We start from the raw sequence: 18,938 nt of genomic DNA, 5'->3' as shown, positions 1-18,938 counted from the left end.
GTGACTTGACATATTTAAATGCACCAGTCATAGTTTACTACACAGTGTTCGGCCAGCTGGATTCGAATTCACGTTCTCACGAAGGTGAGTCCAGCACCCTACGAACCAGGCTATCTCAGTTCCAATTATTATAAATACAGTCCTGAATTCGATATGCGTTTCTAGATGAGTAATACTACTCTAAGATTAGCATGAATAAATAGTTTAAGGCTTTACTCCATATTTATTCTTCTTATTTGAAGAAGCTTCTTATTGCTGAAATAAGCTAGAAGTGTAGTATCTAAAATAAGTTATGAGAGACTTGTAGGGGCAGTAAAAGTGAAATTAACTACCTTTACAGGGCTCAATAACCAAACGAAGCCCTCATTGACAGAAAATTAAAATACTCATGATAACAAGAATGAAAAATACTTAAAAATAATAATTGACCATAAAAAAATACTTATAATGCAAATAAATATTGCCCCAGATTCTCAAAGTAAGATGATAAGTCTTGTTAAAAGGAAAGTGCGAACCCAACAATAAAAAACGCAATATGTACAAAAATATTTAAGTTTTGAATATCATATTTGGATGGCTAACAGTAGTTGTAGAATACATAAATAAATTTTTTTAAAAAATATATCTATAATTAAAATAAAAATTGTCAAGATTAAATAAAACGTGACTTAGAGAATTCACAAACATCTCAATGCACTGGAACATATTGGTGGAATGGTTACAGAGAAATTACATTTTGTTATATGAACGGAAAATATATCAAAACACTATATTTGTAAACAAAACAGTCTTTCAAAAAACAAGTTACTAAACAAAAAAAAAGTAGATAAGAATTCTCTAGTATTTTTTTTCAATGAAATCCTTAGAAGATTAACAACTATGCAGATAGAGCTAAGAACTTTAGAAAATAAAGAAAATATATTGCTGCACATTAAGTACATGACATTGTATTTCAAACTATCAGAACTCACCTGTCCTCCCCAACTGTACATGTTGTTGTGAGTCATTGATGGATTCACTTTTGAAAGCAAGAATCGAGCCTAAAATAATAAAATTGCATGCATCATTTTTCTAATTAATATATATATATATATATATATATATATATATATATATATATATATATATATATATATATATATATATATATATATATATATATATATATATAACATAAATAAAAGGATAAAAAGAAAAAAGAGAGAAAAATAAAGAAAATTAATGAGTTTTATTTCTTGTGCATAAGCTGCAAATAAATAGAATTCAGAAAATAAGCCAAAAATATAAAGAAAACATGGAAAATAATAAAGATTCATAAAAACAGAAGAAAAATAATTAAATTAAAATATTTTCAAAAAATATATATTAAATATATAAATATATATACACATATATACATACATATATACTAACACTATTCTTGCACTTCTTGGGGCAAAAAATTCTGAATGTGCAATCAAAAAGTTTTGATCATTTTAAGTAGAGTTTAATAACTTCATGAATTTACCTGAGAGCCACCCTGGTCGCAATCAATGTAACGTGGCATAGGGAATCTAGTCTGAAGAATTTCCTGAGCATCATCAATGGGTGCCTGCAGCAGCTGACGGAAATTTTCATGCTCTGCAGAGTTTTGATAACCAGCTTTCCTCCACTGAGCTATTGTCTAAAAAGGAAAAATGTGAAGATTTTACAGGATTACAATTTAAAAGTTAAGTTAATTTAATGCGTCAACAGGGTGTGTAGCAAAATCTTTCAACAAAAAATAAGCACCTTTTAAGTATTTTTTAAGCACGTAAAAAATATTTTAAAGCACTGTATACATTAACAAAATGCAAAATAATTACCAAAGACATGATCATGATAAAATAACCAGTTTCTGACAAAGAACTCTTTTTATTGATTACATTAGCCACCATAAAGAGGGCGAGAAATTTTCGTTTCAATTTCAGAGGGTGGAAAATGAAGCCTGGATTTGAGAATATCTAGCAAAATGCAGCAGAGTTGCACATGAGAGTGCAAGAATCTCACCAAACCTAGCTCTGTATACGCACATGCGGACTCGCAAGTATTTTATCAAAAATGTAAAATGATTGGCGCTTTCATACGCTACGAACGGACGGAACACCGAAGAATTGTGTTTGAATGAATATAGAAAACGTTGAATAGAACAATGTGAAAAACACTCATTTGCATAATACAAACGAAAATCGACATAAAGAAAGAATCTCACTTTCGATAAGGGAAAATTAAGCACTTTTTAAAAACACCCAATAAAAAAAAAGCATCTTTAAGGGCTTTTAAAAAACGAAAATAAGCAGATTTAAACACATTTTGAAAGCGCTATGCTCCATTATAAATTAGAGGAAATATTTTTACTGAAATCCTTAATGCCAATATGGGCAATTTTACAAAGCAAATTTCGATTAGAAAGTTATGATTATAGAAGGACTGCAAAGCAAATGCCTTCCCGCAACAGCTGGTTGTGGTCTGGAGGTGAAGGCTTAACAACGTGATTGAAGCAATGCAGGACGCATTATGCAAAGTCCACTTTTAACTAATTAGGACAGGCAACTAATACCAATTGATCGGAAGTTGGGTGGGCTTCTAACTGAAACTGATGATCAAACCCCAGTCCATTGCAACTTGGAGTCAGTTCCTTTAACAACTGAGCTCCAAATGTCAACCAATTATGTAAAATATACTTTAATAGTAAAGTTTTTAGGGTGGATCATAGAATAGCCCACCCTGTGGCAGTTTTTTTAAATCTCGCCAAGCAAATTTTAGAAATCTTGCCAGCTAGGTTTCCGAAAGATATTTCGGGAGATTATTTTGAACGTCTGATCACACCACCACAATTCTTAAACCTGATTGGTTATTTGTTACGTATATCTATGTGAAATTTGGCTTTTGTTAGATAAGATGTAAAAGGGTTTATTTTTTGCCATTTATGCTTCTGATCTCTTGCTTTTAAAATCATCGTTATTCTTTCATTTTTTAACCTCTTGCCAGTGTCGCCCGAAACCAGTTCGGGCCACTAGTACATGCATACTTGTTATGCCCAAACTGAATTCAGACAGGAGAAAAATTAACGTTTCTATTTTGTGAAGCCCAAGCTGTGTTCATTTCTACTTTAGAATTCTTAATTCATTATTTTTCTAATAAATGGCACTAGTGGTTCTAGTTTTTCACCAATTACGACTTAAATTGAAGGGAAATATGGGTGAGTGTTTTGGGATTTACCATACTATAAAAGATTTGTAAAATTTATGTATTGAGAATCATATTGTTGTGTTTTTATAAGTTATATTTTACTAGTTATATTATATTTAGCTTCAAAATTTTGTTTAATTTGCTCCAATTGAATAAGATGTGTGTGTAATACATTACTTTTTTTATGTGTACGCAAAAAATATAAATACAGTAGTTATTGCATTTAAAATTTTATTTTTGTAGTAAAAAACCATTTTCCAACTTTTCTAATAATATAAAGAACAAAATTTAACAGTAAAAAAAGTTTCCATTTTTGGTCCATTTTTCTGAAATTGTTAAGGGGTTAACTCTTGTTTCACTTATTACCGTTATTATTTCATTTAAAAAAAAAATTTGTATGGTACTGGTTGAAAATGACGAGCCATCAGAGTAAAGGTAGTACAATACATAAATAGTAGAATATATAAATGATATATAAATAGTAGTTTTGAAGAAAAAATAGAGCAATAAAGCAATGTAATCCTGATTTAAATTTAATACAAAGTTCAGGTGAGATAATAAAAACTAAATTTATCACAATACAGTATACAGTTTTGAAAAAAAAATTTAGCAATTAAATATTGTAAGGAGGGTGCAAAATTAATACCAACATTACAAAAGTGAATACTTAAACAAATTTAAGTAGTTAGTAAACTTTTAACAAACAGGTAAAATTAGTCTACTAGAAAAACAATGTGAGTTTACGACAGAAGCAATAATTGAGATTGTATTAGATATGTCATATTAAAAATTAATAAATATACACAGTAGGGAACCGATTATCCGGAACGATCAAGACCATCGCTATTCCGGATAACTGATTTTTCCGGTTTTCTGAATCGCTACAAAAAGCCTTTTTTTATTGTTAAACCCAACTAAAAAAAAAAAAAAAAAAATTGGAAATAATCTTAAAAATAAGAAAAAAGTATGAAGTAATACACTAATGATTATTTCCAAAATGATGGTAAGGTAAACATCTTTAAAAAAAGAAAGAAAAATCGTAAAATGTTATGAGGAAATTTTTAAATTTTTTTTTAAATGGCGAGAAAATTTATCGAATTTCGTTCCGGTTTTTTGGTTTTCCGGTTTTCTGATTTCCGGATAACGGGTTCTGTACTGTATTAAAATATGAATTAATAAAATTTTTTATGACTATCATACCTCTCCATGAAATATAACAATGTGGAAGAAAGTATCCATCAAAAGAATGCGATCTGGTTGTATACTGCTGGTATCCAATAGCACAGGCTAAAAATAAAACAGAATTTTAGGTTCTACTAAAAATGCAAATGCTTCTTTTTAATACAATTTTTACAAATTATTTAAAATTTAGTAAGCACTATTCTTACATCAACATAGAAAAAAAAAACAAGATTAGCTATTGCTAACAAAGATATTTTAAATGTGATAATGAAGTAGAAATTTTTATAGCGAAAAAAAAAAATGCAAGTCTTGATAAACATAAGAATGATCATCTAAGAAATTATTTTAAGATTAGTCTTTCTTGAATGCATATTCAATTATTAGTAAACCTATTTATTGTTTATTACTTCTTGAATCTGCAGCCGTTTTAGAACTTTAACCTTTGATAGATGTTTAAATCTTCTTTAATTAATAATAAGACAGTAGTTCTCCAATGGATTACGGCCCACTGTGAAATCCAGAGAAATGAGATGGCAGATTTCCTGGCAAAAAAGGCTTCTCTCTTCCAGAGTTGTAATTCCAGACTCTTTCCGCGAAGAGCTCAAAAATCTCAATTCCAATAAACCAAAGCTTAAACAGATTCTCAATGTCCCTCAGTGGTCTAGGAAGAAATCTGTCACCATGTTTTGCCTGATATCTGAACACGATTACCTGAATAATCATCTCGTCACATCAATGTGGTTCCTGATCCTATTTGCACCTTGTGTGATCTCCACGATTAGATGGACTGGTCGCACCTGTTTAGAGGCCCTGTTCTTCGTTGGACATCAATCTGAGAACACTACTGGATTGGTCACTTTCATTTATAGATTTATTGTTTTTTTAATATTAAATTGTCTTTTAATGTGCCATTGGAAATAAAATTAAAAAAACTTCTTGAATCTAAGATGGGAACAAATCCACCAATTTTAGAAAATTGTTCTAAAAATTGGAAATTGGTTGTTAATGAGAAGATGTGGTGATTAGATCAAAAGTTATTCCAGAAGGTCCATTTCTTAGTTTGTACATATTTGAAATGATTCAATGATTTAATGTTTATAATCAACTCACTTCTGGTGGTCCATTAAAGGAATATGCATAAACTATAGGTTGAATCATTATCAATGAATTTGTCAAATCTTCTTTCAGCAACATGTGCCTAGGAAGAAATTTAACAGTTTCATTTTTAAAATAAAAACATTTATTAGAATAACAGAAACATATAAATTCAGAAGCTTTGATAAAGAAAATATTAGCTTGTTAAATTGAAATTTATAAAATGATAGATTTCTTTCAATTTGATTTAACTTTAGCATCTTATAAAAAAATTAATAAATAAATACTATATTCAATCGCAGAAAAGAATTCACGTTAGAAAAAAATTAATCTTGATATGGACAAGTGGTGTAAATTAAATTGTTAAATAAAATTTGAAGTAAACTTCAATCTCAATCAGGAGCATAAACCAAAAAGAGCATACAAGGGCCATAATGATTTGTTAAACTGAAAAACATTCTTGAAATTTTAGCAAGTATAGTTTTTACAGAAAAATGCTTGAATTATGTTTTCTTTTTAAAGGCAAATTACATATCTAATAAGCAGTAAAAATAATTTCTCATACTGTGACGAAGGTTTAACAAAACACTTTCAAGTTGTACACATTTTTCTTATTATTATAATTTTTTTGAAGTAACAAATGCTTATCGCATTAAATATAAATAAACGCTAATAAATTTGTTACATATTTACAACCCTCTGTGCTTATCAGAAGTATTTCAAAATGGCAAAATAAACTTGAAAAAATAAAGACAGTTTTATATTGCAATCATATCAACTTTAAAGAACAAAATCATTTTCAAACTAGGTGCGAAGTTGAGCACTTTGCGTTAGAGCAGTTTAACAAGGACCCTATAGTGCACCCCTGGTCCCTACAAAGGCTGATCAAAGTGATCACCCACCCGCTTACTAACTGCAGCCAGTGATGCTTGACTTCAATGTTTTATTGGGAACAGTATCTTAACAATATGTCTATTGTGGGACTGCCATAAAGAAAATAAATAGGTGAATGCCTTTTTAATTCATATGGCTCATATGATATAGTTACACTGATCAATTTTAGTTCCCTAGCTTTAGCATAGAAAATGAGAAAAGCTTTTGTATTAAATGTTAATCTTACATGAAATTAAGTTTATTTAATGCATTGTATTTCACCCAGGGTTGGCAAGTTTTTGACACATGACGGTTTTTACCGTCATGTCAAAAACCCATAGTTTTGGTAAAACTGTATTTTCATTTGAGTTTAACTGCTTTTAATTTAAAATTAATTCATTTTTGGGCAATAAAATTAGAAAAAAAAGTTGTTAAAAAATATTGAAGAACAGATTCTTGCATTTTTTCAACATGAATATATCAAAACATACTATTTGAAGTAAAATATTAGGATACTAAAAAAAAATTTCAACATTTCAAAGCGTCATTTTGTTTGGCATATTACATTACTGAAGAATGTCAAGATTGATTACTTAAAATTTTGCTATGAGAAACACATGTACACATAAAAAGAAAGCCTCATAAAATAAACTTTTCTTATCAATTTTGCTTTCAATATTTTACACAGAAATGATACATGAAAAAGCGTGGGAAATCCTTTTAGAGTTTCAATATTTCTGTATGAATGTATATCCTTCTATAAGAATACATGTATATAGTTGCAAAATCAATAGCAATCATTTACAACATTCATTTATAAAGGCAATTATGTGAAAATAATATATTGTCCGCTATATGCCATAAATTAAAAAAAAAAAACAGTAGGTTTTTGACAGTTTTTACCGGTAAAAACACGTTTTTTACCACTGTCATGTCAAAAACCAGTTTTTGACGGCAAAAACCCAACCCTGATTTCACCAAAATAACTTTCTATAATATTATTAAGTGATCTCATATAAATAAACATTTTTTTCAGGGACAATTACATTTTTAACAGATAACTAAACCTGGACAGTTAATACATATTTCATTAAGTACCTAGACTTTGTGAAGAAATAAACTCCAGTTGTGCAACTCACAAATATTTTCGATCCTGAATTAAAACTATGCTTCAGTGAATGAATGTATTTAAAGTTTGAGCTTGGAAGTTTTTCTTAATTTTTGTTCAACAAGTTTTTAAAAAATTGGAATAATTAAGAATTTTTAGGTTTGAAAAAAAAAATATTAATTAAAATTCATGAAATTCACAAAAACCAATCTTCTTACCTGTAATAAGATGTTTCATCCGGACTATTGTTAAATACTTGCAAGAACTGAGACCTTCTTAGATGGAACATAAACTGAGGATAGAGGGAGAAATTCTCAGAGAAACGGAAAGATGCAGGATCGTCTTTGTTGAATTCTCCAAACTTTTGACACTATAAAAGTTTTATGGAGAGAAAAAAGAGTTACAACAAAGGCACAATAAAAAAAACTATTGATTTTAGTTAAACTTCAGCAATATGTAGGCTGTATTCTTTATATATGGTACCGTTAAAGTATATAATGCAGTTATTTCATAGAATACCTAGTTATTCCATGAAATAACTGATCGTGTCCGTTAAAGTGTGTAATATGTTATTAATTTGACACTAACTAGTTATTCTATGAAATAACTAGGTATTCTATAAATTAACTAATAAGAGACTGTTAAAGTGTAAAATAAACAATTTATCTAAAATGAAATAACTAGGTATTACGTAAATAAACTAATGATAGACAATTAAAATGAAAAAGAAGCAATTTATCTAATTTATGCAGCATATAAATGGTATTTATGGAAATGTACCATAAAATCATTTGTTACAACAAGGATTAATAAAATGACACTTGGAATTAAAAAGAACATTATTTCTAAAACAAAAATATTTTTTGATATATATTATTTTATAAATATAGATTATAGATATTTTTGATATATATTATATATGATATAGATTATTTTACAGTTTAACGGGCTGCAGATCGTTATTCCAGAGATGCCAACTTGCTCCGGACAGCAAATATATATTTTAAAGTGGTAGTTTATAAATTGTAATTCTTGGTTTAATAAGTTCAATTTAGTAGATTTTTATCCACCACTATTTCTAAATAATTCATAGGCTTATATTATTCACCACTTTTAAGAGATATATCATGCTAAACCTCTTAAAAAGTCAGCAAAAATAGTCAAATATTTGCAAAATTAACTTTGTAGTTATTTACCGTTATTTTAATTATTTTGGCGTGTCCGGAGCAGTTGGCATCTTTGTTATTCTATGAAATAACTAGTTAAAGTGTAAAACTCTTGTATTTCATGGTTTAACGGGCACGATCAGTTATTTCATGGAATAACTAGGTATTCTATAAAATAACGGATTTCATACTTTAACGGTAACATATATACATGGGATAACATCCTTATTTTTAAACAAAGCTATAACAAAAACTATAAAAATATTTCTTTGAGCTTTTTCAATTTTACCTAACTGCTTATAAATTAATCGTAAATGTTATGCTGATTTTCAACTTTTTATACCTGAATAGCATATCTTATCTAAATAAAAACAAGGAAAATTATTTAATAAATTTTTGCTTTTTGAATCGAACTTTTAAGTTCAATCATCAAGTAAAACGTTTATTTGAACAAAAATACATCATCGGTACACATTTCTTCAACTGAAACCAGTATAACAACTTTTAGTTGCCTATCTGGTAGCTCATAGTCTCCAGTACAGCAATGAGAGTATTTACAATCTAAGTTTTATTTTTAAAAAGCAAACAAATAAAATGGGGAAATTACTGTACTAGTTTTTAAACTTGTTTCCAACAAAAATTGAAAACCTCAATTGAGAGAACAGAAAAAGAATAATTCTTTTTTTTTTTGTTTGTTTATTCATAACGAGTGTACTGAAAATGCTGAGAATTATTCAATTCTCAGCATTCTAACAAATCAAGCTGTGATGAAAGTGTTAAGGTGGTAGACAAATTTGGATCTGCAAAAGTATTGCTGCAAATTTCCTTTGTAAACTCTGCTATAATAAGTTTTAATATAGTAAATTAAAAAAGATTATTCAAAATGATAAATTCTAATAATAGGAAAAGCTTACCAAGCGTATAAGTGTTCTGTCCAACCAACGAAGTACATCAGCACCATCATCTCCCTCAGCTCTGAAACATGCTAATCTTGCCATCAAAACAGCAGAAGCCTCTTGATCAAACCCAGCAGCTATGTGGTGAATGTTTGAAGAAGCATCAGCCCAACTACAAGACACAAAAAATTTCTTAGAGGATTTATTTGACAAAAAAAAAAAAATGCCACACACAAGAAAATTCACTACATCTGTAAATATATATATAAAAGAGTAATTTAATATTATTAATTTACTTTTTAATATGTACAGTGGAGCATCGTTTATACGACACCGAAGGGACCACCGAAAAACGTCGTATAAACGATAACTTCGTATAATCGATTTTTACTTCTAAAACTGAAACTAACTCTGTTTTCAGTTAATTTTAATGTTTAGCGTGTTGATTTGCATAAATTTCTAAATTAGACAAAGCAAAACAAACAAATAACGAAAAAAGAAAAATTGCTGTGAGCAAGTTGAATGTATGTTACTTTTAATTATATTTTCTTGCTATTAGTCTCTACAATGCAATGCTTTGAATAGCGAGTTGAAATTACTGCTTTCTATGATGAAATTTTAGATTTCTAATCACGGCCAAATCTAATAGCTGAAGCGCACTTGTGCAATTTTGCAGGAAAAAAGAGAGCTTTTACATTTTCCAAAATAATTAGTATCGATGGGTGCGCTGGACATTGGTCGATGAATAGCAAAATTTTTATTTTTTCCCTCTTCATAACATTGTCAAGTTTTTTCAGTCATTTAGTAAAAATTACGGTCGTCATCCAAGCATTCTTGTTGGCACCCTTTTCTGTATCACTCATGTTGGCAAATTCCGCCCTTTTTTTAAAATACACAAGAAAAAATAAAAAATTAAATAAAGAACAAAATCTAAAAATCGACGTATAACCGATTCTGTGCGTCGTATAAACGATATATTTTTACATTAAAATGAATAGGAATGATTTGGGACCACACTAAAACGTCGTATAAATGTAAACGTCGTATAAGTGATCGTCGTATAAACGATGCTCCACTGTATATATATTTATATATATACTATATACTTTTATTACACATACTGTTACACACAGTTACATACATACACACACAGTAGGGAGCCGATTATCCGGAACGATCGGGACCATCGCTATCCCGGATAACTGATTTTTCTGGTTTTCTGAATCGCTACAAAAAGCGGTTTTTTTTATTGTCAAACTCAACTTAAAAAAAAATATTTTGGAAATAATCTTAAAAAGAAAAAACGATGAAGTAATACACAAATGACTATTTCCAAATTGATGGTAAGGTGAACAACTTTCAAAAAAGAAAGAAGAATCCTGAAATCTTATGAGGAAAAAAAAACTTTTTTTGTAAATGTATCTAATTTCGTTCCGGATTTTTGGTTTTCCGGTTTTCTGATAACGTGTTCTGTACTGTGTATATGTATGTATATATATATATATATTATAAAATTCTACTATCATATAATGCAGAGTTATTACCATAATTATTACAATTTTTCAGTCAAGACTACAATCTTACAGTTGAGTATTATAAATTACAATTTTTGAGAATTTCAGTTTGAAATGAGTTTTTTATTTCCTTTAACTGCCAAAACTTTGTTTTCCACTTATTTTATAATTTTTTCTTACTCCTTGAACAAATCTAAAAACAAATTATTTTCCATAAGAAATAAAAAAAAACAAAGGAACCTCTTTTTTCCAATTGAAAGAAGCTAATTTGAAGTGCTGTAAACAAAAATAGTTAGTAGTTCAAATGCAGGATGATAAAAAGGCAATAAGAAGCTAAATAACCAGCTTCTTAAAAACAAGAAGATTGATTCCAAGGACCGGATTAATTCTTATCATTTTACAAGGTATAAAATTTCAGTGATGTATAATTTTTAATTTAACACTTAAGTGCATTATAAATGCTACTCTTGCTTTTTTTTTTATTTAATAGAAAATTTAAGCATTATTTAACTCAGGGTTCCCACTCAATTTTAGAAAGAAAAAAAAAACTTTTCCTAGTATATCAGGAAAATTTCAATGAAAATCGAGATCAAATTTTATTTATAGTACCATGCAATTTATCAGAAAACTTTATTTTCTCGGAGCCAAGAAGAACCTACCAGGCTCTTCCGGCAAGAAGAGTTATTAAAATATTAACTACTTGAAATTCAGAGAATCAACACAGAATACATTTCTGAATATTATATTTATCTTAGTAGAAATAAAAATAATGCTGGAAGCATTTGTGTATTGCTTATAATGAGGTTTCTTTGAAGAAATAAGATAAAAAGAATGCTTACTTTCTAGCTATAGTGGTAACTCTTATTTTTCTTTGCCCACTTGAATGTTGGTATTGAGTGATAAATTGAATACATCCTCTGCCCCCTTGTGGAACAGGAGCATTGTGCTAGGAAAAACAAAAACTATAAGTATTTTAAAGAGTAAGAGTGAAAAGAAGAGAGGTTAAATATCCAAGCAGATTGGTAAAATAAATTCAAGGAGAAAATATGTGTACTTAATTGTAGGTCTTTGAAAATACAAAAACTCAAATAACCTTCTCAATTACTAAGTATGATAACATAAAAATTTTTCACACTATCTTGTAGTTTAATCTCTACTTTTTTTAAACATAGGTAACTAAATTGCAATCAGTGTTAATCTACAACTATTCATTCAGCTAATCAGGGGTGATTGCGAGCCCAAATCCAAATTCCGGAAAATTTCATGAGCAAAGAAAAAAAAGAAAACAAAACAAAAAGTTTAAATTGAAAAAAAAAATTAACAAGGTTTTCTCAATATTTCCTAGTTTACTTAAAATATATTTAAAATTTTACACATACCTATGATGACCTGGAGAAGTAATCAAAATTTACAAATATGTCTTTCTTTCTTGAGTTTATGATTATAATAACTATTTACTGATAAAAAATGAATATTAATCTTGAATATAAGCATATAAAGTAGCTCTCCTTACAAACAAATAAAATAAACTGTGTTTTTAAGTTCCACCTTTGAAAATTTGATTTCAGAAAACTTTCGTGACCAATGATTTTTTGAAACATCTGAACCTTCGATCTCCAGAAACTTCCGGATCACGGTTAGCGAAAAATCCAGATTTTTTCTGGAGCACAATCAGCCATGACAAATATACTTAATAAATATTCAACTAATATAAATACTTAATTCAACTAATATACTATATAATTAAAAACTAGCATATTTTTATATTTTCTTTATTTCAAATAAATTAGCTAAACAAAAAAAAGTATTATATTTTAATTTAAAAAAACAGATATGGTAAAAACTATCATTCGCACTTTCATCAAATATTAAACAAACAGCCTTGTTACTGCAGTTACATTTATATTTTATCATTCTGTGTTTTTGAGAAGGACAGAAAGTACAAATTCTGCATTTATTCGTTGTAATTCTGTAGCTTCTGAAAGTTTAATATTCAAAATATCTTCATTGCTTATTTAGATGGAACTAAGCATTCAAATGTTAGACAAAGATTACAAAAAATTTTGAAAAGTAACAAGAGCACAGCCCTCCTTATCACTTCCACTAGTTACAAAGGTAGTGCGAGCGTAATAGGAACATCAAAACTGACAGGGATCTGTAGACTATTAGATGAATGTTTAGATTTCTAGGGTCAAAACTTTTATTTTTCTAAAAAATATTATCAATCAGGATTTTTTATTTATTATCATTTTTTTATACAAATTTTAGTTACTTAACTATTTTTAAACCATATTTTTCTGTTTCACAGCTCAAAATAATGATTTTGCATTCTATTATTAGCTTTAAAAACTATAATTCTGATTTCTTTTATCAATTTTAATTTATTTATATAAAAACAAAATAAGAGCATTTCATATAAGTTTTCAGTAAAACAAAAATATTTCAATTGAAGGAAGAACATTGATATAAATTTGTCCGTAAAAATTTATAATTTTAGATTAGAAAAAAGTTTTTAAAGTGAGTTAATATTTTACTAATTAAGTTTATAAATTCAAAAACAAGCTATAAAATTTTAGATTAAGCAAACTTCTATTTTACTTAAACTGCAAACAAACTTGGGTTATACTTAATTTGGATCTATCCAAACGCAGTTATGATTTTTTCCTTAAAATACAAAATTATTTTCTGTTGTTGATATTTTTTATTAAAAATCAAATTTATAAGCAATTAGGCAAACACTTTATCTTTACTTCACTTTTAGATTATAAAATTTTACTTATCAATAAGCATATATATATATATATATATATATATATATATATATATATATATATATATATATATATATATATATATATATATATATATATATATTAGCTTTTTAGGGACCAAAATTTCATTTTTTATTAGATAACTAAATACTTTCTCAGAACTTGATGAGCTCATTACTTCTAATTATTTATTATATTAAAATGTTATCTTCTTGTGGTTAGCGAAATACAAAAAAAAAGGTTTATTTATACATCAAACAAAAAAAGAGCAATTACAACAGATTTTTACAATGTTTGATAAAATGCTTACATATTTTAAACATGATACGAGGTGCTTAGCCAAATCTTTCAACAAAAAATAAACATCTTTTAAATTATTTTTAAGCACTCAAAAAATATTTATAAGCACTAAATACATTAACAAAATGCAAAATAATTTTCAAAGACTTTACATGAGCATTATAAATTAACTAGTTTCTGACAATGAACTCTTTTCTTGATTGCATTAGCCATTATAAAATGAGATATTTTTGGTTTAATATCAGAGGGTGGAAAATAAAGCCTGAAATTGAGAACATCTTTCAAAATGCAGCAAAGTTACACATGCAAGTGCAATAATTTCAATGAACCCATCTCAGTAGATGCACTCGTGGAATCCAAAGCATTTTATCAAACAAGTAAAATGATTGGCGCTTTTAAATGCTACAGACCGAATGTAAGCCAAAATGGATTGTGGTCTAATGAATTGTTAAAACGCAGAATAGAACAATGTGAAAAGCATGCACAACGTGAAAAGCATACGTGGCAAAAATCAACAAGGTAAAGAAAAAATTCTCATTTTCTAAAAGGCAAAATTAAGCAGTTTTTAAAAACACCCAATAAAAAAAAGCAGGGCTTTTAAAAAACGAAAATCTAAAATAAGTACCTTTAAGCACTTTTTAAAAACACTACACACCATGTGATAGTTAACACAATTAAAGGGTAAACTAAATAAAAATAAAGTTAATCAAAGGAAAAATAGTTTTACTTAGCACTGAAAAAAAAAACATGTTAATTCCTTAGTAAATAATAAATTGTCAAATCCTACAAAAGACAAAAGGGTCATAAATATTATTATATTCTGGAAACATATTACATAACTTAAACTTATAAATTGTATATACCTGATTGACAATTTCAAAAAAGATTCCAACAGTATTTCCAGGACTGATACCGCAGAACTTCCACTGTGAGGTACCACCAATTCCAACTTCCGTATCGGAAACACTGTTACTTTTACTATGCAAAGAAACACAAGAGCCTATAGCACCAGAGACCTTAAGCTCCCGAGATGTCTAAAAGAAGAAAAGTCATATTTATGTTTCATTTTTCAAAATTATTTTCATTTTAAATCATCTTATACCAGTAATTCAATTCTGCCTGCAATAAGCTCCACACGTTAGTGCTAAAATGTAAAATATTCTTCTGAAATAGTTTAATAATTTAAACTTGAATTTAATATTTTAAAAATCTAAACTTAAAAAAATAACATTTAAATAAAAAATAACATTAAAAAAATAAAAGAAGAAAAGTCATATTTATGTTTCATTTTTCAAAATTATTTTCATTTTAAATCATCTTATACCAGTAATTCAATTCTGCCTGCAATAAGCTCCACACGTTAGTGCTAAAATGTAAAATATTCTTCTGAAATAGTTTAATAATTTAAACTTGAATTTAATATTTTAAAAATCTAAACTTAAAAAAATAACATTTAAATAAAAAATAACATTAAAAAAATAAAAGAAGAAAAGTCATATTTATGTTTCATTTTTCAAAATTATTTTCATTTTAAATCATCTTATACCAGTAATTCAATTCTGCCTGCAATAAGCTCCACACGTTAGTGCTAAAATGTAAAATATTCTTCTGAAATAGTTTAATAATTTAAACTTGAATTTAATATTTTAAAAATCTAAACTTAAAAAAATAACATTTAATCGGGTAGAATTTTTGACATGACATGTCAATTATATAACTGCTTAAATCATGCACAATACTTGCATTATCTAATATATTATATGCAATAATAATTCATATTACATGTCATGCATAAAAAATATAGCCAAAATGATTAAATCTATTGACTCCTTTTTCATAAAGCATGCTTCTGTTTCTACTTTATTATTTTTATTTGATACTTTATAAGTATTCAGTTCATATTACAGAAAATAACTGGTTTTTTAATTATTAATCTATATATTGATTGTAAAAGTGGCCAACAACAATTGTTTGAACTCAATTTGTGAAATTCTTTTTGCTTCTCAACACTTCTTTTAAAAGCTTATGTTCCTAAACACAACCTACAAATCATAAGTAAACTAATTGTAATTAACAAAAAATATAAATATCTGTAAACAATCAATTTTTTTCAATCAATCAATTTAAGTGTTTAGGTTATTACCAATATTCAAATTAAAAGTATGTTATAATACTTATGGAACACCTGCATTCCATGCAGCTGAAAATGAATCGAAAGAATATTTTCGAATTTTGGTCTTACTTAGTCAAAATTAAAAAATAAACTTTGGAATCCAGAAGGCCTTGAAACTAGTGTTTTATAGTGTCATGCTCTGGAAAAAGAAGTTAGGCAGGGAGTAAAATAAAAATTGATTTTACACACAAAGAACAAATAATTGTTAAATATTTATTTACGAGATAATTGTTTTCAAATTTTTTATTCAAATATTAATGAAATTAACAAATTGTACAAATCGCAATTTTACACATATTTATTAATTCTTTGATATTTATAACAGATTATGATTTTTAATGCCAAAATTTTGGGTCTTTGATTGATTTACGACTTATAATTTTATCTGTAGTTATACTTATGATTACTTAATACTTATAATAGTCAATAATTTTCTTTGCCAGTATTTCAGGTTTTTGACATGGTAAAAAACATCAATAGTCAAAAACTTGTCGACCCTTATATTTAGATTAAGTAAAAATAAATTTCTCTAATAAATATGTTTTTCATACTTCACACTGGAGAAACACAGTGTTATTTCAAATCTGCAGACTATTTTAATATTTTTCATTGGAGTAGTAGACATTAAAATAAGAGACACTCATAACTAGAGAATCTTACTCAAAATAAAAATTCAAGTCTCTAAATTATATTTGGCACAATTAAAAAACCTTTAAATTCATTTAAATTAAAGCATTAATATTTTAAATATGTATAAGTTATTTGTTAACATCTGACAAAAAAAAGGTCCTAGAACTTACTTTTACTTCTAAGGAAGCGCCAAATCCCATTTTGAATTCACCTTTTGGATCTTTAGTAAAAACCCGTTGAAATGTTTGCTTAAATAGGGAAGAGTTGAAAGAATCACCCATAACAATATGACCTCTGAAAGATCAAACGTAACACAGTAAATAAAATATGCATTATTGAAACAAACTAGAGGAGAAATAAAATAAATTGGATGATAATTCTTCTGATTATAGCTCAGAAATTTTAACCAGTATAAAAACTGAAATAGAATAAAAATTAATTGAATTGAAAGCATTCAGCATAAATGTGTATATGTAAAATTCTAAAGCAAAAAGAATTGTTGGAAGTGGATGATTTGAAATCTCACATTGGATAATATTCTAAACCATTCTGTAACTTTAATTGGATCTGAACAAAATTTTTGAAAGAGTTATGTATTTTTTTTTTTAAGTAAGTTGGTTAAAGCTAGGATGAATGTAGTAAAAATAGAAAAAAGCTTAAAATAGAAGCACAAAAATTATATGTGGAAGATACATATTATTTTAACTGAGAAAATAACTGAAATTTAAACACAAAATGCATATCCATAGAATAAATAGTAATATCAACATTTTAATTGAAAATATTGTCGGCATTATCATTCTAATGTAATTTTAAATCATGTTAGCATACTAAAAAAAAGCGCAAAAAACAAATCCATTTTAAAAATTCAAAAAAGTGGAATTATCTTTATTAAACTAAAAAAGCTTCATTTCCCCAGAAAAACTCATTCCTGGTAAAAGATAAAAATAGTATAAAGAATATACACTACCCTACAATAACGGAAGAGACATTTTCAGTTCTTTACATTTTTTTCAATTACATTCAGCAAAAATTTTTATGAAAATATGGGCATTTTTATACAAAATTAATTCTTTGTCTTAAATTTTTTTATAACATTAAGAAACATTCAATAAGATTAAACAAATATTTTGGAACAATTTAAAATTGGAACAAAATCATTGTCTTAAAATATGAAAAAAATTTGTTATAAACTGTACAAGACAAGAGTATTTAAAGTAGTTTTTTTATACTGCTCATGCATGAGAAAAATGTAAAACTTTTTTTCATAATTTTGTAGTGAATTGTATTTGGTAACTAATGAAAAGGTCTGATTTAAATATCTTAAAAATTTAAAAAGTTTCAAGCAGTTTTTTTTTTTTTAGAAAGAAAGTTCAAGGGGTCTTAAACAAAATTCATTTTGTATTACAAAACAAGATTTAATAAAAAAAGAAATGGTCAGTTACTTATTAAAGTAAGTTATATTTCAAATATTTTCTTTCTTTCCTCAGACAATGGCATCATGCTGTCCTGTTATTATAGGGCAGTGTAGATAAATCATAATAAAAAGAAAGTAGATTAATATTATTTTTAACCTGAGATTTAAAATTAACATCCAAACTAATTTCAGAAACCAAGAATATCGAATTTTGAAATCAACGGTGATGATTAATAAATAATTATACACAATATATTAAGAGGAAACACACAATCACTCTGCTCGTCTAAGTTATATTAGGCTAACTATACTAGTTTTAATTGCTGGAAAAAACAAAGAAATAAAGAACAGCTTAACCTATTTAAAACAAATAATTCTGTAGTAAATGAAATTGCTAAGTATAGCAGAAATATCATCCTTAAATATAACCATAGAATGTGCATTGAGTGCTCACCACTTTTTAAAAGACAAAAATAAAAAAATTCCCCGTATTTACCCAGTTTGTAAGGAAAAACTAAAAATTCCATGCATTTTCCCTGTTGTTTGGGTTGATTTTTAAATTTACTGTATTTTCCAGGTTTTTCCCATTCACCCTGCGGAGTG

The 18,938-nt window shown here is 27.2% G+C and overlaps 1 protein-coding gene across 4 annotated transcripts in view; it reads right to left on the bottom strand.

Moving 5' to 3' along the window:
- The window catches only part of Sec23 (transport protein Sec23), a 34,915-nt gene that overhangs the window by 3,573 nt on the left and 12,404 nt on the right, over positions 1-18,938 (bottom strand). For all 4 annotated transcript variants that reach the window (XM_087166340.1, XM_087166341.1, XM_087166342.1 and 1 more), the window contains exons 11-19: positions 17,089-17,212; positions 14,979-15,149; positions 11,884-11,990; positions 9,549-9,702; positions 7,687-7,838; positions 5,503-5,590; positions 4,411-4,497; positions 1,508-1,663; positions 972-1,040 (exon numbers count right to left, since the gene is read on the bottom strand). In XM_087166340.1, the coding sequence (XP_087022466.1) occupies positions 972-1,040; positions 1,508-1,663; positions 4,411-4,497; positions 5,503-5,590; positions 7,687-7,838; positions 9,549-9,702; positions 11,884-11,990; positions 14,979-15,149; positions 17,089-17,212 (1,108 nt within the window). The remainder of the gene's footprint in view (positions 1-971; positions 1,041-1,507; positions 1,664-4,410; positions 4,498-5,502; positions 5,591-7,686; positions 7,839-9,548; positions 9,703-11,883; positions 11,991-14,978; positions 15,150-17,088; positions 17,213-18,938) is intronic.

Source organism: Parasteatoda tepidariorum, chromosome 6 (genome assembly GCF_982258835.1).
Source record: "Parasteatoda tepidariorum strain Cologne lab strain chromosome 6, Ptep-v5.0, whole genome shotgun sequence".
NCBI classification, from domain to species: Eukaryota; Metazoa; Arthropoda; class Arachnida; order Araneae; family Theridiidae; genus Parasteatoda; species Parasteatoda tepidariorum.
Note: the sequence above shows the minus strand (reverse complement) of the source record. Positions and strands in the feature narration are given on the sequence as shown.